Source organism: Pocillopora verrucosa, chromosome 3 (assembly GCF_036669915.1).
Source record: "Pocillopora verrucosa isolate sample1 chromosome 3, ASM3666991v2, whole genome shotgun sequence".
In the NCBI taxonomy this organism is placed as follows: domain Eukaryota; kingdom Metazoa; phylum Cnidaria; class Anthozoa; order Scleractinia; family Pocilloporidae; genus Pocillopora; species Pocillopora verrucosa.
In genome coordinates this window covers 5,696,361-5,721,166 of record NC_089314.1, presented here as the reverse complement: position 1 = coordinate 5,721,166, position 24,806 = coordinate 5,696,361, and the positions used below count along the sequence as shown (strand labels likewise).

Below are 24,806 nucleotides of genomic sequence, written 5' to 3'. Positions count from 1 at the left end.
GCGATTGGTCTGCATTCCTTTTCTGTAAACATTCAAAAACAACGCTGATTACAAGGTAGAGGTACTTTGAAGCTAAAGAACCTCTGGCTCTTTGCAGGTGTATTTACCAGTTGAAAAACACCCAAATTCGGTTCAGGAGACAAAGAGATAATCAAGGTTTCACGACAAGCTCTTTAAAGTGGAGAAGGCAACTTGTTTTAACGTTTGAATGTCTGTGCCGAGGTGCTTGTTACGTATCAATTCCACTTACCGCAAGGTCCGCTCTTAGAAACAGTCACTAGGTCTCCAGTTATGCAAGATTGTCTTTTCATCAGGCACTCCGAGCGGTCCTGGACGTCATCTGATGTACAAACAGGGCTTACTGTGTCAGGACAGTCAGGACAGATGCACTCCGCTGTATCGTTTACAACCCTACAGCCAAGACTGTATGGAGCAGAACAATTGATGGTCTTGCATGGATCAGGAGGTTTAGCTGAAAAAGTACAAAAGCACAAAACACGTTGTTTGAGGTATAGAAAGCAAACACGAATCAGACCTTTATGTTCACAAATAAGAAGAAGAATCCAAAATAGGAAACGATTTGGTTTTTAGGCCGAAGTTTACGATGGTATTCGGAGTCATGGTGACCTTCTGCCCACTGAAGGTAACGCATAAAGGCCCAAGGTACAAGTCTTATTCAAAGAAAATTGATTATGAAAGTGGTTTATAATCTGTATCGCTTTCACTAAGGAGCCCGGAAGCTTAATTGATCTTCTTCGTGTACGCTTTTCCAGCACCTATTCCTATCCAGACCGCTTTTGGATGTACTAAGACACTTACTTGGACATGTCTTTTCCACAATTTGCTTGACAACTGACTCCAGCTCGTTAAATCCAGGAGAAGTAAACACGTTGTCGTTGGAGCTTGCAATCTGACGAAGCTGGCTAGTGTCAACGCCTGATCCGATGCCTAAGGCGAACACTTCCACTCCCTTGTCTTTGATTCCTTTCGAAGCTTGATCTAAAGGTGTATATGCCTTGGTAGTGGTCTGCTGTCCATCAGTTATGACTATGGCAACCTAATCGAGAGTAAAAGTTTACACAAAAATACAAGTCGGCGGAGAATTGAATCTACATCCAAAATAAAATTATGCCTTTAGAGAGTCAAAAGTACAGGATTCACAGGATTAACTCTTTTTTTTTCCTTTAGAATTAACGTAAGTAAAGGCGTTACCAAAGAGATAAGGCAGTGCAATACAATCGAATCTGAGTTATAGAGGAGCCTAAAGTATTTGACAATTTTGTTGTATGTCTTTCGCGGAAGAAACAGCGCTTAAATACCTGTGGTACATTGGGCCTCATTCCTGCGCTTGTTACGAACACTTGTTCATCTGCCATTTTCAAGCCTTTGTCGATGTATGTAAAGCCTCTCTGAAATGCGATCTTATCTATCCGCTTTCCATATTCTTTGGCAGTAATCTGCGCCCCGGACACGGAGTCGAAGGCTATTTCAAGCTTGGCATTGTTACTGTAGGCGATTACTGCTACATGGGTACCATCTGGACCAACATTAAAGGCACTGATGATGTTCTTCAAGAAATTCAACATCAGCGGCCATCTTCGACGACCAATACTTCCCGATGAATCCACGATAAATGCTACATCTGCCGTGGCCTTGCACGCTAACAGAGTTCAATTAAAAAAAAAAAGTAAGAATAGCATGACAAAATAGCTAGACAGGAAAGAAACCTATTGTGCATCACTGTTAAATGACATATGTACGGTTTTAGTTTACTTACGTGCAGGTGTTGGCAGTGGCGTCGGTGTTGTTAATGGAGGTGGTACTGAAAAAGAAGAAAACGAGTTGGTCAACTTGGAACATTCCTCAGAACGGGGCTAAAACGACAACTCAGTGAGCTACAATTGTGTTTTGATCAGGATTTACGATGGTGTTAAAGCAGCTTTTACTCATGAGAGTCCGAATAAGCAGGTTAGAGAATGCCATGAACACTTACAGTCGCAGAGTCTCTTCCGTATTTCTACCGCAAGGCTATGGAGTTCCTTGAAAGAGGCTGATACAAAGACATTTTCTTGGCTGGATGCAATTTCTCTCAGCTCTGCCTCGTTTGCTCCCTTGCCAACTCCAATAGCATAGACTGCTATTCCTTTGTTCTTTACACCTGCAGACGCTATTGCTAGCGGAGTGTATGCTTTTGTTGTTGTTTGTGCTCCATCGGTGATGACTATCAAAACCTGACGGACATTAGTCAAGGAGATCAATAAAAGGAAATATGTAGAGGTGCTGTAAACAATAGTCTATCAGTATCCCATGCCCATATATCAACATATGGAATGCTAAACAAGTCATCAATGCAAAAAAGAAAAAAAAACATATAGTCAAGGAACACTACCAGCCTCGGTTGGAGAAATGTCCTTACCTTTGCAACGTTCGGTCTCATGCCGTTCGAAGGCTTGTACAAGTCATTGTCTGCCAGCAAAAGAGCTTTGTCCGTGTAAGTAAAGCCGCGTTGCCATCGCATACCATCAAACACATTGTTGACGTCATCTGTCGCTTGGCGGTTGTTAAACCGATACACCACCTCAGGATTATTGCTGTATGCAACAGCTGATACGTGTGTTGAGGAGGGACTGACGTCAAGTTTGCTGACCAACGCTTTGAGGAATCGCTTCATCCTTCCCCAGTTGCTCCGCCCAATGCTCCCAGATGAGTCAATGACAAATCCAATATCTGCAATTGGTCTGCATTCCTTTTCTGTAAACATTAAAAAACAACGCTGATTACAAGGTAGAGGTGATTTGAAGCTAAAGAACCTCTGACCTTTTGCAGGTGTATTTACCAGTTGAAAAACACCCAAATTCGGTTCAGGAGACAAAGAGATAACCAAGGTTTCACGACAAGCTCTTTAAAGTGGAGAAGGCAACTTACTTTAGCGTTTGAATGTCTGTTCCGAGGTTCTTGTTACGTATCAATTCCACTTACCGCAAGGTCCGCTCTTAGCAACAGTCACTAGGTCTCCAGTTATGCAAGATTGTCTTTTCATCAGGCATTCCGAGCGGTCCTGGACGTCATCTGATGTACAAACAGGGCTTACTGTGTCAGGACAGTCGGGACAGATGCACTCCGCTGTATCGTTTACAACCCTACAGCCAAGACTGTATGGAGCAGAACAGTTGATCGTCTTGCATGGATCAGGAGGTTTAGCTGAAAAAGTACAAAAGCACAAAACACGTTGTTTGAGGTATAGAAAGCAAACACGAATCAGACCTTTATGTTCACAAATAAGAAGAAGAATCCAAAATAGGAAACGATTTGGTTTTTAGACCGACGTTTACGATGGTATTCGGAGTCATGGTGACCTTCTGCCCACTGAAAGTAACGCATAAAGGCCCAAGGTACAAGTCTTATTCAAAGAAAATTGATTATGAAAGTGGTTTATAATCTGTATCGCTGTCACTAAGGTGCGCGGAAGCTTAATTGATCTTCTTCCTAAACGCTTTTCCAGCACCTATTCCTGTCCAGACCGCTTTTGGATGTACTAGAACACTCACTTGGACATGTCTTTTCCACAATTTGCTTGACAACTGACTCCAGCTCGTTAAATCCAGGAGAAGTAAACACGTTGTCGTTGGAGCTTGCAATCTGACGAAGCTGGCTAGTGTCAACGCCTGATCCGATGCCTAAGGCGAACACTTCCACTCCCTTGTCTTTGATTCCTTTGGAAGCTTGATCTAAAGGTGTATATGCCTTGGTAGTGGTCTGCTGTCCATCAGTTATGACTATGGCAACCTAATCGAGAGTAAAAGTTTGCACAAAAACGCAAGTCGGCGGAGAATTGAATCTACAGCCAAAATAAAATTATGCCTTTAGAGAGTCAAAGGTACAGGATTCACAGGATTAACTCTTTTTTTTCCTTTAGAATTAATTTAAGTAAAGACGTTACCAAAGAGATAAGGTAGTGCAATACAATCGAATCTGAGTTATAGAGGAGCCTAAAGTAGTTAACAATTTTGTTGTATGCCTTTCGCGGAAGAAACAGCGCTTAAATACCTGTGGTACATTGGGCCTCATTCCTGCGCTTGTTACGAACACTTGTTCATCTGCCATTTTCAAGCCTTTGTCGATGTATGTAAAGCCTCTCTGAAATGCGATCTTATCTATCCGCTTTCCATATTCTTTGGCAGTAATCTGCGCCCCGGACACGGAGTCGAAGGCTATTTCAAGCTTGGCATTGTTACTGTAGGCGATTACTGCTACATGGGTACCATCTGGACCAACATTAAAGGCACTGATGATGTTCTTCAAGAAATTCAACATCAGCGGCCATCTTCGACGACCAATACTTCCCGATGAATCCACGATAAATGCTACATCCGCCGTGGCCTTGCACGCTGACAGAGTTTAATTAAAAGAAAAAGGAAGAATAGCATGACAAAATAGCTAGACAGGAAAAAGCCTATTGTGTATCACCGTTAAATGACATATGTCCGGTTTGAGTTTACTTACGTGCAGGTGTTGGCAGTGGCGTCGGTGTTGTTAATGAAGGTGGTACTGAAAGAGAAGAAAACGAGTTGGTAAAGTTGGAACATTCCTCACAACGAGGCTGGAACGACAAGTCAGTGAGCTACAATTGTGTTTTGATCAGGATTTACGATGGTGTTAAAGCAGCTTTTACTCATGAGAGTCTGAATAAGCAGGTTAGAGAATGCCATGAACACTTACAGTCGCAGAGTCTCTTCCGTATTTCTACCGCAAGGCTATGGAGTTCCTTGAAAGAGGCCGATAAAAAGACATTTTCTTGGCTGGATGCAATTTCTCTCAGCTCTGCCTCGTTTGCTCCCTTGCCAACTCCAATAGCATAGACTGCTATTCCTTTGTTCTTTACACCTGCAGACGCTATTGCTAGCGGAGTGTATGCTTTTGTTGTTGTTTGTGCTCCATCGGTGATGACTATCAAAACCTGACGGACATTAGTCAAGGAGATCTCAATAAAAGGAAATATATGGAGGTGCTGTAAACAATAGTCTATCACTATCCCATGCCCATATATCAACATATGGAATGCTAAACAAGTCATCAATGCAAAAAAGAAAAAAAAACATATAGTCAAGGAACACTACCAGCCTCGGTTGGAGAAATGTCCTTACCTTTGCAACGTTCGGTCTCATGCCGTTCGAAGGCTTGTACAAGTCATTGTCTGCCAGCAAAAGAGCTTTGTCCGTGTAAGTAAAGCCGCGTTGCCATCGCATACCGTCAAACACATTGTTGACGTCATCTGTCGCTTGGCGGTTGTTAAACCGATACACCACCTCAGGATTATTGCTATATGCAACAGCTGATATGTGCGTTGAGGAGGGACTGACATCAAGTTTGCTGACCAACGCTTTGAGGAATCGCTTCATCCTTCCCCAGTTGCTCCGCCCAATGCTTCCAGATGAGTCAATGACAAATCCAATATCTGCGATTGGTCTGCATTCCTTTTCTGTAAACATTCAAAAACGACACTGATTACAAGGTAGAGGTGCTTTGAAGCTAAAGAACCTCTGGCTCTTTGCAGGTGTATTTACCAGTTGAAAAACACCCAAATTCGGTTCAGGAGACAAAGAGATAATCAAGGTTTCACGACAAGCTCTTTAAAGTGGAGAAGGCAACTTGTTTTAACGTTTGAATGCCTGTGCCGAGGTGCTTGTTACGTATCAATTCCACTTACCGCAAGGTCCGCTCTTAGCAACAGTCACTAGGTCTCCAGTTATGCAAGATTGTCTTTTCATCAGGCACTCCGAGCGGTCCTGGACGTCATCTGATGTACAAACAGGGCTTACTGTGTCAGGACAGTCGGGACAGATGCACTCCGCTGTATCGTTTACAACCCTACAGCCAAGACTGTATGGAGCAGAACAGTTGATCGTCTTGCATGGATCAGGAGGTTTAGCTGAAAAAGTACAAAAGCACAAAACACGTTGTTTGAGGTATAGAAAGCAAACACGAATCAGACCTTTATGTTCACAAATAAGAAGAAGAATCCAAAATAGGAAACGATTTGGTTTTTAGACCGACGTTTACGATGGTATTCGGAGTCATGGTGACCTTCTGCCCACTGAAAGTAACGCATAAAGGCCCAAGGTACAAGTCTTATTCAAAGAAAATTGATTATGAAAGTGGTTTATAATCTGTATCGCTGTCACTAAGGCGCGCGGAAGCTTAATTGATCTTCTTCCTATACGCTTTTCCAGCACCTATTCCTGTCCAGACCGCTTTTGGATGTACTAGAACACTCACTTGGACATGTCTTTTCCACAATTTGCTTGACAACTGACTCCAGCTCGTTAAATCCAGGAGAAGTAAACACGTTGTCGTTGGAGCTTGCAATCTGACGAAGCTGGCTAGTGTCAACGCCTGATCCGATGCCTAAGGCGAACACTTCCACTCCCTTGTCTTTGATTCCTTTCGAAGCTTGATCTAAAGGTGTATATGCCTTGGTAGTGGTCTGCTGTCCATCAGTTATGACTATGGCAACCTAATCGAGAGTAAAAGTTTACACAAAAATACAAGTCGGCGGAGAATTGAATCTACAGCCGAAATAAAATTATGCCTTTAGAGAGTCAAAGGTACAGGATTCACAGGATTAACTATTTTTTTTTTCCTTTAGAATTAACGTAAGTAAAGGCGTTACCAAAGAGATAAGGCAGTGCAATACAATCGAATCTGAGTTATAGAGGAGCCTAAAGTATTTGACAATTTTGTTGTATGTCTTTCGCGGAAGAAACAGCGCTTAAATACCTGTGGTACATTGGGCCTCATTCCTGCGCTTGTTACGAACACTTGTTCATCTGCCATTTTCAAGCCTTTGTCGATGTATGTAAAGCCTCTCTGAAATGCGATCTTATCTATCCGCTTTCCATATTCTTTGGCAGTAATCTGCGCCCCGGACACGGTGTCGAAGGCTATTTCAAGCTTGGCATTGTTACTGTAGGCGATTACTGCTACATGGGTACCATCTGGACCAACATTAAAGGCACTGATGATGTTCTTCAAGAAATTCAACATCAGCGGCCATCTTCGACGACCAATACTTCCCGATGAATCCACGATAAATGCTACATCTGCCGTGGCCCTGCACGCTAACAGAGTTCAATTAAAAAAAAAAAGGAAGAATAGCATGACAAAATAGCTAGACAGGAAAAAACCTATTGTGTATCACTGTTAAATGACATATGTGCGGTTTGAGTTTACTTACGTGCAGGTGTTGGCAGTGGCGTCGGTGTTGTTAATGGAGGTGGTACTGAAAAAGAAGAAAACGAGTTGGTCAACTTGGAACATTCCTCAGAACGGGGCTAAAACGACAACTCAGTGAGCTACAATTGTGTTTCGATCAGGATTTACGATGGTGTTAAAGCAGCTTTTACTCATGAGAGTCCGAATAAGCAGGTTAGAGAATGCCATGAACACTTACATTCGCAGAGTCTCTTCCGTATTTCTACCGCAAGGCTATGGAGTTCCTTGAAAGAGGCTGATACAAAGACATTTTCTTGGCTGGATGCAATTTCTCTCAGCTCTGCCTCGTTTACTCCCTTGCCAACACCAATAGCATAGACTGCTATTCCTTTGCTCTTTACACCTGCAGACGCTATTGCTAGCGGAGTGTATGCTTTTGTTGTTGTTTGTGCTCCATCGGTGATGACTATCAAAACCTGACGGACATTAGTCAAGGAGATCTCAATAAAAAGAAATATATAGAGGTGCTGTAAACAATAGTCTATCACTATCCTATGCCCATATATCAACATATGGCATAAACAAGTCATCAATGCACAAAAGAAAAAAAACAAACAGTCAAGGAGCACTACCAAGTAAGAGCCTCGGTTGGAGAAACGTCCTTACCTTTGCAATGTTTGGTCTCATGCCGTTCGCAAAATTGTACAAATCACTGTCTGCCAGCAAAAGAGCTTTGTCCGTGTAAGTAAAGCCGCGCTGCCATCGCATACTGTCAAACACATTGTTGACGTCATCTGTCGCTTGGCGGTTGTTAAACCGATACACCACCTCGGGATTATTGCTATATGCAACAGCTGATATGTGTGTTGAGGAGGGACTGACGTCAAGTTTGCTGACCAACGCTTTGAGGAATCGCTTCATCCTTCCCCAGTTGCTCCGCCCAATGCTTCCAGATGAGTCAATGACAAATCCAATATCTGCGATTGGTCTGCATTCCTTTTCTGTAAACATTCAAAAACGACACTGATTACAAGGTAGAGGTGCTTTGAAGCTAAAGAACCTCTGGCTCTTTACAGGTGTATTTACCAGTTGAAAAACACCCAAATTCGGTTCAGGAGACAAACAGATAACCAAGGTTTCACGACAAGCTCTTTAAAGTGGAGAAGACAACTTGCTTTAGCGTTTGAATGTCTGTGCCGAGGTTTTTGTTACGTATCAATTCCACTTACCGCAAGGTCCGCTCTTAGCAACAGTCACTAGGTCTCCAGTTATGCAAGATTGTCTTTTCATCAGGCACTCCGAGCGGTCCTGGACGTCATCTGATGTACAAACAGGGCTTACTGTGTCAGGACAGTCGGGACAGATACACTCCGCTGTATCGTTTACAACCCTACAGCCAAGACTGTATGGAGCAGAACAGTTGATGGTCTTGCATGGATCAGAAGGTTTAGCTGAAAAAGTACAACAGCACAAAACACGTTGTTTGAAGGTATAGAAAGCAAACAAAAATCAGACTGAAATTTGCACAAGTAAGAAGAAGAATCCAAAATAGAAAACGGTTTGGTTTTTGAACCGACGGTTATCCTCATGTAAAGGGATCGAGCATGAGACTCTTGAAGCCCACAGAAGGTCATGTCTTAAGGTCCAGAGTATAGGTCTTATTCAAAGAAAACTGACTATGAAACGGGTCTATAATTTCTATCACTGCCAGTATTGCGCGAGGAAGCACAGTTGATATTCTTCGTATACGCTTTTCCAGCACCTATTCCTATCCAGACCGCTTTTGGATGTACTAGAACACTTACTTGGACATGTCTTTTCCACAATTTGCTTGACAACTGACTCCAGCTCGTTAAATCCAGGAGAAGTAAACACGTTGTCGTTGGAGCTTGCAATCTGACGCAGCTGGCTAGTGTCAACGCCTGATCCGATGCCTAAGGCGAACACTTCCACTCCCTTGTCTTTGATTCCTTTGGACGCTTGATCCAAAGGTGTATATGCCTTAGTAGTGGTCTGCTGTCCATCAGTTATGACTATGGCAACCTAATGGAGAACAAAAGTTTACACAAAAACGCAAGTCGGCGGAGAATTGAATCTACAGCCAAAATAAAATTATGCCTTTAGAGAGTCAAAGGTACAGGATTCACAGGATTAACTCTTTTTTTTTCCCTTTAGAATTAACGTAAGTAAAGGCGTTACCAAAAAGATAAGGCAGTGAAATACAATCGAATCTGAGTTTTAGAGGAGCCTAAAGTAGTTGACAATTTTGTTGTATGTCTTTCGCGGAAGAAACAGTGCTTAAATACCTGTGGTACATTGGGCCTCATTCCTGCGCTTGTTACGAACACTTGTTCATCTGCCATTTTCAGGCCTTTGTCGATGTATGTAAAGCCTCTCTGAAATGCGATCTTATCTATCCGCTTTCCATATTCTTTGGCAGTAATCTGCGCCCCGGACACGGAGTCGAAGGCTATTTCAAGCTTGGCATCGTTACTGTAGGCGATTACTGCTACATGGGTACCATCTGGACCAACATTGAAGGCACTAATGATATTCTTCAAGAAACCCAACATCAGCGGCCATCTTCGACGACCAATACTTCCCGATGAGTCCACGATAAATGCTACATCCGCCGTGGCTTTGCACGCTGACGGAGTTCAATTAAAAAAAAAGGAAGAATAGTATGACAAAATAGCTAGACAGGAAAAAACCTATTGTGTATCACTGTTAAATGACATATGTGCAGTTTGAGTTTACTTACGTGCAGGTGTTGGCAGTGGCGTCGGTGTTGTTAATGGAGGTGGTACTGAAAGAGAAGAAAACGAGTTACTCAAGCTGAAACATTCTTCATAAGGGGGCTGGAACGACAAGTCAGTGAGCTACAATTGTGTTCTGATCAGGATTTGCGATGGTGTTAAAGCAGCTTTTACTCATGAGAGTCCGAAAAAGCAGGTTAAAGAATACTATGAAGACTTACAGTCGCAGAGTCTCTTCCGTATTTCTACCGCAAGGCTATGGAGTTCCTTGAAAGAGGCTGATACAAAGACATTTTCTTGGCTGGATGCAATTTCTCTCAGCTCTGCCTCGTTTGCTCCTGTGCCAACACCAATAGCATAGACTGCTATTCCTTTGCTCTTTACACCTGCAGACGCTATTGCTAGCGGAGTGTATGCTTTTGTTGTTGTTTGTGCTCCATCGGTGATGACTATCAAAACCTGACAGACATTAGTCAAGGAAATCTCAATAAAAGGAAATATGTAGAGGTGCTGTAAACAATAGTCTATCAGTATCCCATGCCCATATATCAACATATGGAATGCTAAACAAGTCATCAATGCAAAAAAGAAAAAAAAACATATAGTCAAGGAACACTACCAGCCTCGGTTGGAGAAATGTCCTTACCTTTGCAACGTTCGGTCTCATGCCGTTCGAAGGCTTGTACAAGTCATTGTCTGCCAGCAAAAGAGCTTTGTCTGTGTAAGTAAAGCCGCGTTGCCATCGCATACCGTCAAACACATTGTTGACGTCATCTGTCGCTTGGCGGTTGTTAAACCGATACACCACCTCGGGATTATTGCTGTATGCAACAGCTGATATGTGCGTTGAGGAGGGACTGACGTCAAGTTTGCTGACCAACGCTTTGAGGAATCGCTTCATCCTTCCCCAGTTGCTCCGCCCAATGCTCCCAGATGAGTCAATGACAAATCCAATATCTGCGATTGGTCTGCATTCCTTTTCTGTAAACATTCAAAAACGACGCTGATTACAAGGTAGAGGTGCTTTGAAGCTAAAGAACCTCTGGCTCTTTGCAGGTGTATTTACCAGTTGAAAAACACCCAAATTCGGTTCAGGAGACAAAGAGATAACCAAGGTTTCACGACAATCACTTTAAAGTGGAGAAGACAACTTGCTTTAGCGTTTGAATGTCTGTGCCGAGGTTCATGTTACGTATCTATTCCACTTACCGCAAGGTCCGCTCTTAGCAACAGTCACTAGGTCTCCAGTTATGCAAGATTGTCTTTTCATCAGGCACTCCGAGCGGTCCTGGACGTCATCTGATGTACAAACAGGGCTTACTGTGTCAGGACAGTCGGGACAGATACACTCCGCTGTATCGTTTACAACCCTACAGCCAAGACTGTATGGAGCAGAACAATTGATGGTCTTGCATGGATCAGGAGGTTTAGCTGAGAAAGTACAACAGCACAAAACACGTTGTTTGAAGGTATAGAAAGCAAACAAAAATCAGACTGAAATTTGCACAAGTAAGAAGAAGAATCCAAAATAGAAAACGGTTTGGTTTTTAAACCGACGGTTATCCTCATAGAAAGGGATGGAGTATGAGACTGTTGAAGCCCACAGAAGGTAACGCCTTAAGGTCCAGAGTACAGGTCTTATTGAAAGATAACTGACAATGAAACTGGTCTATAACTTCTATCACTGCCAGTATTGCGCGAGGAAGCACAGTTGATCTCCTTCGTATACGCTTTTCCAGCACCTATCCCTATCCAGATCGCTTTTTGATGTACTAGAACACTTACTTGGACAGGTCTTTTCCACAATTTGCTTGACAACTGACTCCAGCTCGTTAAATCCAGGAGAAGTAAACACGTTGTCGTTGGAGCTTGCAATCTGACGCAGCTGGCTAGTGTCAACACCTGATCCGATGCCTAAGGCGAACACTTCCACTCCCTTGTCTTTGATTCCTTTGGAAGCTTGATCTAAAGGTGTATATGCCTTAGTAGTGGTCTGCTGTCCATCAGTTATGACTATGGCAACCTAATGGAGAACAAAAGTTTACACGAAAACACAAGTCGGCGGAGAATTGAATCTACAGCGAAAATAAAATTATGCCTTTAAAGAGTCAAAGGTACAGGATTCACAGGATTAACTGGTTTTTTTTTTTAGGAATAATATAAGTAAAGGCGGTACCAAAAAGATTGCACGTTGCAGTAAAATCCAATGAAAGACATGGAGAGCTTTAGAGTAGTTAACAATTTTGTTGTATGTCTTTTGTGGAATAAACAAATTTGAAATACCTGAGGTACATTGGGCCTCATTCCTGCGCTTGTCACAAACACTTGTTCATCTGCCATTTTCAAGCCTTTGTCGATGTATGTAAAGCCTCTCTGAAATGCGATCTTATCTATCCGCTTTCCATATTCTTTGGCAGTAATCTGCGCCCTGGACACGGAGTCGAAGGCTATTTCAAGCTTGGCATTGTTACTGTAGGCGATTACTGCTACATGGGTACCATCTGGACCAACATTGAAGGCACTAATGATATTCTTCAAGAAACCCAACATCAGCGGCCATCTTCGACGACCGATACTTCCCGATGAATCCACGATAAATGCTACATCCGCCGTGGCCTTGCACGCTGACGGAGTTCAATTAAAAAAAAAGAAAGAATAGCATGACAAAATAGCTAGACAGGAAAAAACCTATTGTGTATCATTGTTAAATGACATATGTGTGGTTTGAGTTTACTTACGTGCAGGTGTTGGCAGTGGCGTCGGTGTTGTTAATGGAGGTGGTACTGAAAGAGAAGAAAACGAGTTACTCAAGTTGAAACATTCTTCATAAGGGGCTGGAACGACAAGTCAGTGAGCTACAATTGTGTTTTGATCAGGATTTGCGATGGTGTTAAAGCAGCTTTTACTCATGAGAGTCCGAAAAAGCAGGTTAAAGAATACCATGAAGACTTACAGTCGCAGAGTCTCTTCCGTATTTCTACCGCAAGGCTATGGAGTTCCTTGAAAGAGGCTGATACAAAGACATTTTCTTGGCTGGATGCAATTTCTCTCAGCTCTGCCTCGTTTGCTCCCTTGCCAACTCCAATAGCATAGACTGCAACTCCTTTGCTCTTTACACCTGCAGACGCTGTTGCTAGCGGAGTGTATGCTTTTGTTGTTGTTTGTGCTCCATCGGTGATGACTATCAAAACCTGACGGACATTAGTCAAGGAGATCTCAATAAAAGGAAATATGTAGAGATGCTGTAAACAATAGTCTATCACTATCCTATGCCCATATATCAACATAAGGAATACTAAACAAGTCATCAATACAAAAAAAAAAGAAACATATAGCCAAGGAATACTACCAAGTAATAGCCTCGGTTGGAGAAACGTCCTTACCTTTGCAACGTTCGGTCTCATGCCGTTCGAAGGCTTGTACAAATCATTGTCTGCCAGTAAAAGAGCTTTGTCTGTGTAAGTAAAGCCGCGCTGCCAACGCATACCGTCAAACGCATTGTTGACGTCATCTGTTGCTTGGGGGAAGTTAAACCGATACACCACCTCGGGATTGTTGCTATAGGCAACAGCTGATACGTGCGTATAGGAAGGGTTGACGTCAAGTTTACTGACCAACGATTTGAGGAATCTCTTCATTCTTGCCCAGTTGCTCCGTCCAATGCTTCCAGATGAGTCGATAACAAAACCAATATCTGCGATGGGCGTGCATTCCTTCTCTATTGAAACAAAGAGACATTTTCTTTTGTTGGCGGTCTATTTTTTAATCCCCGCAATAAAAAATTGGAATTTTTATTGAATAGACTTCTCTTAATTTCAAGTGAGAATTTTGAGTTTTCCTTTATGTAAAGAAAATCATTTGATAGATGGAGCCTCTTTTTTTTTGGACCCTTCCTCAGCAAGTTATATCAAGGAAAGCTTTAACAATATACGCGGTACAAGACGACAAGGTTGGACTTCCCTTTTTAGCATCTTAAGTATATAAGGCAGCAAGTCAGTTAAGCACCGAAAGAAAGGAGAGCACCAAGTAGGTAAAGCACCTCATGTAAGTAAAGCACCTCATGTAAGTAAAGCACCTCAAGTAGGTGAAGCACCGCAAGTAAGGAAAGCACCTCAAGTATGAAAAGCACCTCATGTAGGTAAAGCAGCTTAAGTAAGCAAAGTAGCTTAAGTCAGTAGAGCACCTCAATTGAGGAAAGTGCTTTAAGCAAGTAAAACGCCTGATGTAAGTGAAGTGCTACATGTAAGGAAAGTGCCTCAAGTAAGCAAAGCACCACAAGTAAGTAAAGCACCTCAATTAAGTAAAGCGTCTCAAGTAAATAAAGCGCCCTCAAGTAAGAAAAGTGATTCAAGTAAGTAACATACCTCAAGTAAGTAGAGCACCTCATGTGGGGAAAGTACTTTAAGTAGGTAAAGCACCTGATGTAAGTAAAACGCTTCAAATATGGAAAGTGCCTCAAGTTAGGAGAGCGCGTTAAGGAAGCTAAACCCAAAGTCGTCTGCATTTTACGATATCATACGGCTATTTTGTCATCTACATGGCATTCAGCTATGAATTATATACCCCACTTTGGGCGGGGGATGTGTTAGTGAAGGTACTAAAACTTTATTATCAGTCAGATATTCATGATATAAAAGTTCATGAAACCATGCAAATTTGATATTTTCACACACCGCATGGTCCATTCTTCGCAACAGTCACAAGATCACCACTTAAACATGACTGCCTTCTCATGAAGCAGGCAGACATATCTTGGACTTCGTCTGAAGTACAAACAGGGCTGTCGATGTAAGGACATGTGGGGCAAATGCACTCTGCTGTGTTGTTGACATTTCTGCAGCCTATGTTATAAGGGGCTTTACAACCAATTGCTGCGCATGGATCTTCGGGTTCCTCTGCAAGGAAATATAGATTTATTTAAATTTGACTCTGATCCATTAAGTTTTCAGCAATATAAAAACATTCATGACAACCAAGTTTTTCCCAAGTTTTTGATCTGGCGAGGAAAACAAAGTTAAAGGTCTTTGAAAACTCAATACTTTGAGAGCAGTCAATAATCCATAGGTTGCACCGTTTACCGCTTTGCAGTCAGTCATTCAAATAGACCAGATTCTAACTCGCATTTCCGGATATCGAGGGAAAGGACTGTTCCATTCTTATCTGTTAAATGTAGAATTGCAAGCTTCCCGTGTGTCTTCTGAAGCAGAATAGAAACAGCGTAGCGGAGGAAGTTATCCCAATAGCAAAAAGGTACAAAACATAACAAAACAGGCAAACAAAACAAGTTACAATACATAACAAAACAGGCAAACAAAAATTCACAACAAAAAGACAAAGCTCTATCACGTTGTGCATACCTGAACAACTTGTAGCATATTTAAATTTAATTTGCCAAGTCTTGTCTTTGCTTAAAAGGCCAGCGAAAGCGTATGAGAAGGTGTGCAGTGGTACCTGTGGGCCTACTGGCAACATTAAGTGAGTACCTTATATTTTTTAGGCTTTACCTTTAAATGCTATCGTGGTCAGAAAATTAGCGTTTAGATTTTACTTTAAAAATAAGTTAGTTACACATGCAGTTTGAAGCAGCAGGGGCTAGGATATGAACGCGGACAGGAAACTCCGGAAGGAGTGAAGTGAGCTCTTAGGAGTGCAGTAGGGGTAACGGATACAGAGGAACTTAAATACATGAGCAGCGAAAATTTAATGGTGAATGAAAAATGGTGTTTGGTTTCTGGCTTTAGTTCTAGAGCAAAGGCCCCTGTCATCATGTGAATTTTGAACGACCTCAGGTCCTTCCTTTAAAACTGGGATAAGCTTACAGGTTGTTTTGATTCGGAAAATATTTAAATTGCGCAAATATTGATTAACATTTTGGGCTCGAAGTCTATAGGGATACATCCCTCGAAAGATAAACGGTAACTAACTTCCAACAGCGCGGAAATTACTTGCCGCGTACTAAATAAAGTGAATTCAAATATTTTGAAATTAAGCTCCTTAGTATTTTAACCCATTTTCTCCCTCGATCCAGCTGGTTATGACAAACGGTTTCTGTGAGAAATTGTCGCTAAACAAACAAAAACAGGGTGTATTTTCGTTCAAATTAAAGAGGGAACCGAGTGAGAACACAAAGAAAATTTTTTCTACCTCAAGGGGACTTTTAATTGTCATCATTTCGATCATCTCGCTAATAACATGGACCCCGGGAGTTATTTGCATTCCTATCGCACGCTTCTTGTTTTCCTTTTATTCTTTTAGATATAAAGTCCTAGTGCGTATGAGGAATTGATAAGCTCAAAGACTGCGTTCAGAAAGGAAGCCGCGAAAACTAATTCAGGCTTCGACGGGGCAGTATTGATGAAGTAATGCAAAGAAAGCTCCTTTGCAGCTAGCGTCCAAATGGTGCAAGAAAAACGTGTTGCTGACGGTCATTAGGGCGTTTCAAAAAATAACTTAGTAAAATACCGAGACAATTTGGTTTTATCAACTGAGTTGATAATGCGGACTGACCACCTCAAAGAGTTTCTAAGCTGACATTTCGTGCGCTTGCCCTTCGTCATTCGCTCTGACGAAGGGCTAACGCTCGAGACGTCGCGTTAGAAACTCTTCCCGGTGGCCCAGTTGATAAAACCAAATCATCTTGTTATACCCCTTACCGACTCAGCACCACAGTTTTTTTAGAAACGTTTTTAGCGAAACATCATTTGTCTCTTGTGCTGAAAGAGTTCACCAGCAAAGTTCCCACTTGCACTATAGAACCATTAACTAATCAGGGCGTAGCAGAAGTGGAGGGAAGAATGATTGCAAATAAAGCAAAGTATAATAGCCATAGCGATTTGAATTTATCAGCATATTTAATTGATACACACAATGAGTGTTTTACAAATGTTAAGTTAATAAGTGGAGCCATCAATTACTTTAAATTGCAATGACAACACAAACGCAAGCTTCCTTGAAATCGAAACCTCTTGAGCAATTCGATTTTAACCCTTTAACTTCCACAGGTGATCAACATGGAACTTCTCCCTATAATATCCTTACATTATCCAGCAAACAGGTAATGAGAATATTCAAACTTATCAGGTAATTGTTATCTTGATCTAACACCAAGTTCTCATTATTAATTTAAAAGGAAATGTGCAAAAGCTAGCGCGGAGAGTTAACAGTCAGATCTTGGGAGTTAAAGGGTTAAAGGAAAGAACACGCTTTACAGTACACCACGCAGAGCTTGAAGTTCGAGAGGGATGAACAAATACCTGATTTTAGTCATACTTGTTGAAATAACATATAAAGATGCAGAATACGAAAATAAATAGCTACGAATGTCAAGTAATAGAATAATTTTCGATTCATTTTCGTTAAACACAGATTCAAATTCACGAAATGATTCCGAGTTCATTTCTTTTTAAATAGTTGTTTGCATACGTAAGCAACGCACGGCCAAGGAGACATAAGGATACTTATCGCCTCCTACAACATAAATTAACAGTATCCAACAAATTAGCTTTCAATGGTGAATTATTTAAGGTTTTATCAAACCCGAAATCCGAACTTTGACTTCCCTAAGGTAAAGGTGTCTTACTTGGACAAGCCTTTTCCACAATTGGCTTTACAACAGACACAAGTTCGTCGAATCCAGGAGCAGTAAACACGTCGTCGCTAGAGCTTGCAATCTTTTGTAGCTCTTCAACTTTGACGCCAGAGCCAATTCCTAGCGCAAAAACTTTTACTCCTTTGTCTTTAATCCCTTGAGATGCAATGTCCAACGGGGTAAACTGATTAGTTGTCGTCTGTTGGCCATCCGTAATTACAATAGCAATCTGTGGAAAAAACAAAGTAAGCAACGTACAAATTTTCCTTGTAAAGAAATTTTTGATCTTCAAATAGAGTAAAACGGCTCAACAACACAGATCGTCTGTAGAGAACGCACAGGTAAATTTGCCTAATAGTCATTTCGAAATGTAATTTATTCAACTCTTAAACAGATCTGGACCAGAAACTATGACTACAACTAAAGCTATCAAACGTTAACAAGAGTAATGCTGGCAATCAACAACAAAAGGAAAGACAAACCGCGAAAAGAACAACAGTTTTAATAAATACGAGAAAAAAAATTAACAACACCAACTTCACAACATAACTAAAATTTTCGCGCGAATAAGGTATTTCAATAGTTAAATACCAAAGAAACTAGAACCTAACCCCCGATTAAGTGTACTGCTGACACAGATCTTACAAAATCTCTGATAACACACAGTAAGTAGGTAGCCCTCTAACGAACATCGATTCGCCTCCTTTCGAAAGCGATAGTAATTTCCATTTCCACTTTCAAGAACCAGTAATGGAGGCAATAGAAATTGTACAACAACTTATTTCTGCTTTTCTAACTTACTTTGGGAACACCAGGCCTCATTCCCGCGCTTGTCACAAACACTTGTTCATCTGCCATTTTCAAGCCTTTGTCGATGTATGTAAAGCCTCTCTGAAATGCGATCTTATCGATCCGCTTTCCATATTCTTCGGCAGTAATCTGTGCCCCAGACAATGTGTCGAAAGCAATTTCAAGCTTGGCATCGTTACTGTAGGCGATTACTGCTACATGGGTACCATCTGGACCAACATTGAAGGCACTAATAATGTTCTTCAAGAACTCCAACATCAGCGGCCATCTTCGACGACCAATACTTCCCGATGAGTCCACGATAAATGCTACATCTGCCGTGGCCTTGCACGCTGAGTCGAAATAAAATAAACAGGAATAGCGTGACAAAATATTCAGAAGAAAAAATTTGAAGGGCATCCCTGCTAAAGAAATTGTTCACATTTTGATTTTTACTTACGTGCAGGGGTGGCAGTGGTGTTGGTGTTGTTGTGTTGGTGGTACTAAAGCATAAGAAAAAAGAGTTGGTTAAATTCGAACATTCTTAGCATTGGAACTGGAACGACAGCTTCAAAGCAAAATCGGTTGTGTGTCACCGCGGTTGTGCTAAGCAGTTAAGGCACCCTTTACTAACAATAGTCTAAATACACACATTTAAGACTGGCAAGACTTACAGTCGCAGAGTCTCTTCCGTATTTCTACTGCAAGGTTATGGAGTTCCTTGAAAGAGGCTGATACAAAGACATTTTCTTGGCTGGATGCAATTTCTCTAAGCTCTGCCTCGTTTACTCCCTTGCCAACTCCTATAGCATAGACTGCTACTCCTTTGCTCTTTACACCTACAGATGCTATTGGCAGCGGAGTGTATGCTTTGGTTGTTGTCTGTGCTCCATCAGTGATGACGATCAAAACCTGACGGACAAAGAATCAAGGAGATCTAAATAAAAGGAGGTGGTGTAGACTATAGTCTGTTACTATCCCACGTCCATAGATCTACATAAGAAATATTAGCAAGTGACCATTGCAAAAAAGAAACCTATAGTCAAGGAACATTGCCTACTAACAGTTTCTGTTGGAGGAAAGATCTTACCTTTGCAACGTTTGGTCTCATGCCGTTGGAAGGCCTGTACAAATCACTGTCCGCAAGCAAAAGAGCTTTGTCCGTGTAAGTAAAGCCGCGCTGCCAACGCATACCATCAAACGCGTTGTTGATGTCATCTGTTGCTTGGCGGTTGTTAAACCGATACACCACCACGGGATTGTTGCTGTAGGCAACAGCTGATATGTGTGTAAAGGAAGGACTGACGTCAAGTTTGCTGACCAACGCTTTGAGGAATCGCTTCATCCTTCCCCAGTTGCTCCGTCCAATGCTTCCAGACGAGTCAATGACAAATCCAATATCTGCGATTGGTCTACATTCCTTATCTGTAAACATTTGAAAACTACACTTATTACAAAGTAGAGATGCTTTGAAAGTTAAGAGCCTCTGGCTCTGCACACTTGTATTTATCACTTAAAAAACGCCCAAATTTGGTTTAGAAAGCAAACCGAAAACCAAGGTATCAGGACAAGCTCTTCAAAGTGGAGAAGACAACTTGCTTTAGCGTTTGATTGTCCGTGCCGAGGTTCTTGTTACGTATCAATTCCACTTACCGCAAGGTCCACTCTTAGCAACAGTCACCAGGTCTCCAGTTATGCAAGATTGTCTTTTCATCAGGCACTCCGAGCGGTCCTGGACGTCATCTGATGTACAAACAGGGCTTACTGTGTCAGGACAGTCGGGACAGATGCACTCCGCTGTATCGTTTACAACCCTACAGCCAAGACTGTATGGAGCAGAACAATTGATGGTCTTGCATGGATCAGGAGGTTTAGCTGAAAAAGTACAACAGCACAAAACACGTTGTTTGAAGGTATAGAGAGCAAACAACAATCAGACTTTAATGTTCACGAATAAGAAGAAGAATTCAAAATAGGAAAAGATTTGGTTTTTAAACCGACGTTCGCGATAGTATTCTGAGACATGGTGACATGACTTTCATTCAAGTAAATAAAGCGGTTAAGACCACGCATAACATGCGAGGGAGAATGAAGTTGTTGAAGCCCACAGAAGGTAGTGTATAAAGGGCCAGAGTAGAAGTCTTATTCAAAGAAAACTGATTATAAAAGTGGTTTATAATTTGTATCACTGACATTAACGCGTGCGGAAGCCCAGTTCATCTCCTTTGTATACGCTTTTCCAGCACCTATTCCTCTCCAGACTACTTTTGGATGTATTAGAACGCTTACTTGGACATGTCTTTTCCACAATTGGCTTGACAACTGACTCCAGCTCGTCAAATCCAGGAGCAGTAAACACGTTGTCGTTGGAGCTTGCAATCTGACGCAGTTGGCTAGTGTCAACGCCTGATCCGATGCCTAAGGCGAACACCTCAACTCCCTTGTCTTTGATTCCTTTGGATGCTTGATCCAAAGGTGTATACGCTTTAGAAGTTGTCTGCTGTCCATCAGTTATGACGATGGCAACCTAATCCAGGAAAAAAGGTTAGACAAAAACACAAGTTGGAGGAGAAATGAATCTACGGCCAAAATGAAATTAAGCCATTAGAGAGTAAAACAAACAGGATTCACAAAATAAACCCTTTTTTTTACTTTTTGTAGAATAAGGTAAGTAAAAGCGATACCAAAGGGACTGGACGGTGCAGTACCATCGAATGTGAGTAATAGAGAGGTCTAGAGTGGTATGCAATTTTGTTGTATGTCTTTTATGGAAGAAGCAGTGCCTAAATACCTGTGGTACGTTGGGCCTCATTCCTGCGCTTGTTACAAACACTTGTTCATCTGCCATTTTCAGGCCTTTGTCGATGTATGTAAAGCCTCTCTGAAATGCGATCTTATCGATCCGCTCTCCATATTCTTCGGCTGTAATCTGCGCCCCGGACACGGAGTCGAAGGCTATTTCAAGCTTGGCATCGTTACTGTAGGCGATTACTGCTACATGGGTACCATCTGGACCAACATTGAAGGAACTAATGATGTTCTTCAAGAAATTCAACATCAGCGGCCATCTTCGACGACCAATACTTCCCGATGAGTCCACGATAAATGCTACATCTGCCGTGGCCTTGCACGCTGACGGAGTCGAAGAGAAAAACATCAAGAGGAGCATGAAAAAATAGAAAGACATAAGACCTACAAGGTTTCATTGTTTAATGACATGTTTGCCGTTTGAATTTACTTACGTGCAGGTGTTGGCAGTGGTGTCGGTGTTGTTAATGGAGGTGGTACTAAAAGAGAAATAAAAGAAATAACAGGGCTAGAAAAACAAGTCACAAAGCTACAATTATATTTCGTCGATTACTTGCAAAGAGGCTTAAAGTCTTTTTATCACCGATTGTCCAAATATACTCAGTAAAAAATAGCAATACTTACAGTCGCAGAGTCTCTTCCGTATTTCTACTGCAAGGTTATGGAGTTCCTTGAAAGAGGCTGATACAAAGACATTTTCTTGGCTGGATGCAATTTCTCTAAGCTCTCCCTCGTTTACTCCCTTGCCAACTCCAATAGCATAGACTGCTACTCCTTTGCTCTTTAAACCTGCAGATGCTATTGGTAGCGGAGTGTATGCTTTGGTTGTTGTCTGTGCTCCATCAGTGATAACGATCAATACCTGACGGACAAAGAATCAAGGTGATCTTAATAAAAGGAGATGGTGTAACCAATAGTATGTCACTATCCCACGTCCATAGATCAACTTAAGAAATATTAGCAAGTGACCATTGCAAAAAAGAAACCTATAGTCAAGGAACACTGCCTACTAATAGTCTCTGTTGGAGGAAAGCTCTTACCTTAGCAACGTTTGGTCTCATGCCGCTGGAAGGCCTGTACAAATCACTGTCCGCAAGCAAAAGAGCTTTGTCCGTGTAAGTAAAGCCGCGCTGCCAACGCATACCGTCAAACGCGTTGTTGACGTCATCTGTTGTTTGGCGGTTGTTAAACCGATACACCACCTCGGGATTGTTGCTATAGGCAACAGCTGATATGTGTGTAAAGGAAGGACTGACGTCAAGTTTGCTGACCAACGCTTTCAGAAATCGCTTCATCCTTCCCCAGTTGCTCCTTCCAATGCTTCCAGACGAGTCAATGACAAATCCAATATCTGCGATTGGTCTGCATTCCTTATCTGTAATCATTTGAAAGCTACACTTATTACAAAGTAGAGATGCTTTGAAAGTTAAGAGCCTCTGGCTCTGCACACTTGTATTTATCACTTAAAAAACACCCAAATTCGGTTTAGAAGGCAAACAGAAAACCAAGGTATCAGGACAAGCTCTTAAAAGTGGAGAAGACAACTTGCTTTAGTGTTTGAATGTCTGTGCCGAGGTTCATGTTACGTATCTATTCCACTTACCGCAAGGTCCGCTCTTAGCAACAGTCACTAGGTCTCCAGTTATGCAAGATTGTCTTTTCATCAGGCACTCCGAGCGATCCTGGACGTCATCTGATGCACAAACAGGGCTTACTGTGTCAGGACAGTCGGGACAGATGCACTCCGCTGTATCGTTTACAACCCTACAGCCAAGACTGTATGGAGCAGAACAATTGATGGTCTTGCATGGATCAGGAGGTTTAGCTGAAAAAGTACAACAGCACAAAACACGTTGTTTGAAGGTATAGAGAGCAAACAACAATCAGACTTTAATGTTCTCAAGTAAGAAGAAGAATTCAAAATAGGAAAAGATTTGGTTTTTAAACCGACGTTCGCGATAGTATTCTGAGACATGGTGACATGACTTTCATTCTAGTAAATAAAGCGGTTAAGACCACGCATAACATACGAGGGAGAATGAAGTTGTTGAAGCCCACAGAAGGGTTTGTAAAAAGGGCCAGAGTAGAAGTCTTATTCAAAGACAACTGATTATAAAAGTGGTTTATAATTTGTATCACTGTCATTAACGCGTGCGGAAGCCCAGTTCATCTTCTTCGTATACGCTTTTCCAGCACCTATTCCTCTCCAGACTACTTTTGGATGTATTAGAACGCTTACTTGGACATGTCTTCTCCACAATTGGCTTGACAACTGACTCCAGCTCGTCAAATCCAGGAGCAGTAAACACGTTGTCGTTGGAGCTTGCAATCTGACGCAGCTGGCTAGTGTCAACGCCTGATCCGATGCCTAAGGCGAACACCTCAACTCCCTTGTCCTTGATTCCTTTGGAAGCTTGATCCAAAGGTGTATACGCCTTGGTAGTTGTCTGCTGTCCATCAGTTATGACGATGGCAACCTAATCCAGGACAAAAGTTTACACAAAAACACAAGTTGGAGGAGAAATGAATCTACGGCCGAAATGTAATTAAACCATTAGAGAGTCAAAGAAACAGGATTAAGAAAATAAACCCCTTTTTTTACTTTTTGTAGAATAAGGAAAGTAATACGATACCAAAGGGACTGGACGGTGCACTACCATCAAATGTGAGTAATAGAGAGGTCTAGAGTGATGTGCAATTTTGTTGTATGTCTTTTATGGAAGAAGCAGTGCCTAAATACCTGTGGTACGTTGGACCTCATTCCTGCGCTTGTTACGAACACTTGTTCATCTGCCATTTTCAAGCCTTTGTCGATGTATGTAAAGCCTCTCTGAAATGCGATCTTATCGATCCGCTTTCCATATTCTTCGGCAGTAATCTGCGCCCCGGACACGGAGTCGAAGGCTATTTCAAGCTTGGCATCGTTACTGTAGGCGATTACTGCTACATGGGTACCATCTGGACCAACATTGAAGGCACTAATGATATTCTTCAAGAAACCCAACATCAGCGGCCATCTTCCACGACCAATACTTCCCGATGAGTCCACGATAAATGCTACATCCGCCGTGGCCTTGCACGCTGACGGAGTCGAAGAGAAAAACAACAAGAGTAGCATGAAAAAATAGAAAGACACAAGACCTAGAAGGTTTCATTGTAAAATGACATGTTTGCCGTTTGAGTTTACTTACGTGCAGGTGTTGGCAGTGGTGTCGGTGTTGTTAATGGAGGTGGTACTAAAAGAGAAAGAAAAGAAATAACAGGGTTAGAAAAACAAGTCACAAAGCTACAATTGTATTTCGTTGATTACTTCCAAAGAGGCTTAAAGTCTTTTTATCACCGATTGTCCAAATATACTCAGTAAAAAATAGCAATACTTACAGTCGCAGAGTCTCTTTCGTATTTCTACTGCAAGGTTATGGAGTTCCTTGAAAGAGGCTGATACAAAGACATTTTCTTGGCTGGATGCAGTTTCTCTAAGCTCTGCCTCGTTCACTCCCTTGCCAACTCCAATAGCATAGACTGCTACTCCTTTTCTCTTTACACCTGCAGACGCTATTGCTAGCGGAGTGTATGCTTTGGCTGTTGTCTGTGCTCCATCAGTGATGACGATCAAAACCTGACGGACAAAAAATCAAGGAGATCTTAATAAA

General features: G+C 41.9%; 1 protein-coding gene across 1 annotated transcript in view; it reads right to left on the bottom strand.

The window, feature by feature from the left end:
- Window positions 1-24,806, bottom strand: part of LOC131798419 (uncharacterized) — a 107,548-nt gene that overhangs the window by 10,920 nt on the left and 71,822 nt on the right. The window contains exons 115-161 of the mRNA XM_066164565.1: window positions 24,535-24,772; window positions 24,345-24,389; window positions 23,894-24,234; window positions 23,393-23,630; window positions 22,757-22,978; window positions 22,194-22,528; window positions 21,778-22,015; window positions 21,588-21,632; window positions 21,137-21,477; window positions 20,635-20,872; window positions 19,999-20,220; window positions 19,436-19,770; window positions 19,020-19,257; window positions 18,358-18,698; window positions 17,548-17,785; window positions 14,642-14,863; window positions 13,352-13,686; window positions 12,922-13,159; window positions 12,707-12,751; window positions 12,252-12,592; window positions 11,754-11,991; window positions 11,178-11,399; window positions 10,615-10,949; window positions 10,190-10,427; window positions 9,974-10,018; window positions 9,519-9,859; window positions 9,018-9,255; window positions 8,442-8,663; window positions 7,879-8,213; window positions 7,451-7,688; window positions 7,235-7,279; window positions 6,778-7,118; window positions 6,277-6,514; window positions 5,708-5,929; window positions 5,145-5,479; window positions 4,720-4,957; window positions 4,504-4,548; window positions 4,048-4,388; window positions 3,549-3,786; window positions 2,980-3,201; window positions 2,417-2,751; window positions 1,994-2,231; window positions 1,778-1,822; window positions 1,320-1,660; window positions 820-1,057; window positions 251-472; window positions 1-22 (exon numbers count right to left, since the gene is read on the bottom strand). The exon at window positions 1-22 is cut by the window's left edge and continues 313 nt beyond it. Of these exons, the coding sequence (XP_066020662.1) occupies window positions 1-22; window positions 251-472; window positions 820-1,057; window positions 1,320-1,660; window positions 1,778-1,822; window positions 1,994-2,231; window positions 2,417-2,751; window positions 2,980-3,201; window positions 3,549-3,786; window positions 4,048-4,388; window positions 4,504-4,548; window positions 4,720-4,957; window positions 5,145-5,479; window positions 5,708-5,929; window positions 6,277-6,514; window positions 6,778-7,118; window positions 7,235-7,279; window positions 7,451-7,688; window positions 7,879-8,213; window positions 8,442-8,663; window positions 9,018-9,255; window positions 9,519-9,859; window positions 9,974-10,018; window positions 10,190-10,427; window positions 10,615-10,949; window positions 11,178-11,399; window positions 11,754-11,991; window positions 12,252-12,592; window positions 12,707-12,751; window positions 12,922-13,159; window positions 13,352-13,686; window positions 14,642-14,863; window positions 17,548-17,785; window positions 18,358-18,698; window positions 19,020-19,257; window positions 19,436-19,770; window positions 19,999-20,220; window positions 20,635-20,872; window positions 21,137-21,477; window positions 21,588-21,632; window positions 21,778-22,015; window positions 22,194-22,528; window positions 22,757-22,978; window positions 23,393-23,630; window positions 23,894-24,234; window positions 24,345-24,389; window positions 24,535-24,772 (10,994 nt within the window). The remainder of the gene's footprint in view (window positions 23-250; window positions 473-819; window positions 1,058-1,319; window positions 1,661-1,777; window positions 1,823-1,993; window positions 2,232-2,416; window positions 2,752-2,979; window positions 3,202-3,548; window positions 3,787-4,047; window positions 4,389-4,503; window positions 4,549-4,719; window positions 4,958-5,144; window positions 5,480-5,707; window positions 5,930-6,276; window positions 6,515-6,777; window positions 7,119-7,234; window positions 7,280-7,450; window positions 7,689-7,878; window positions 8,214-8,441; window positions 8,664-9,017; window positions 9,256-9,518; window positions 9,860-9,973; window positions 10,019-10,189; window positions 10,428-10,614; window positions 10,950-11,177; window positions 11,400-11,753; window positions 11,992-12,251; window positions 12,593-12,706; window positions 12,752-12,921; window positions 13,160-13,351; window positions 13,687-14,641; window positions 14,864-17,547; window positions 17,786-18,357; window positions 18,699-19,019; window positions 19,258-19,435; window positions 19,771-19,998; window positions 20,221-20,634; window positions 20,873-21,136; window positions 21,478-21,587; window positions 21,633-21,777; window positions 22,016-22,193; window positions 22,529-22,756; window positions 22,979-23,392; window positions 23,631-23,893; window positions 24,235-24,344; window positions 24,390-24,534; window positions 24,773-24,806) is intronic.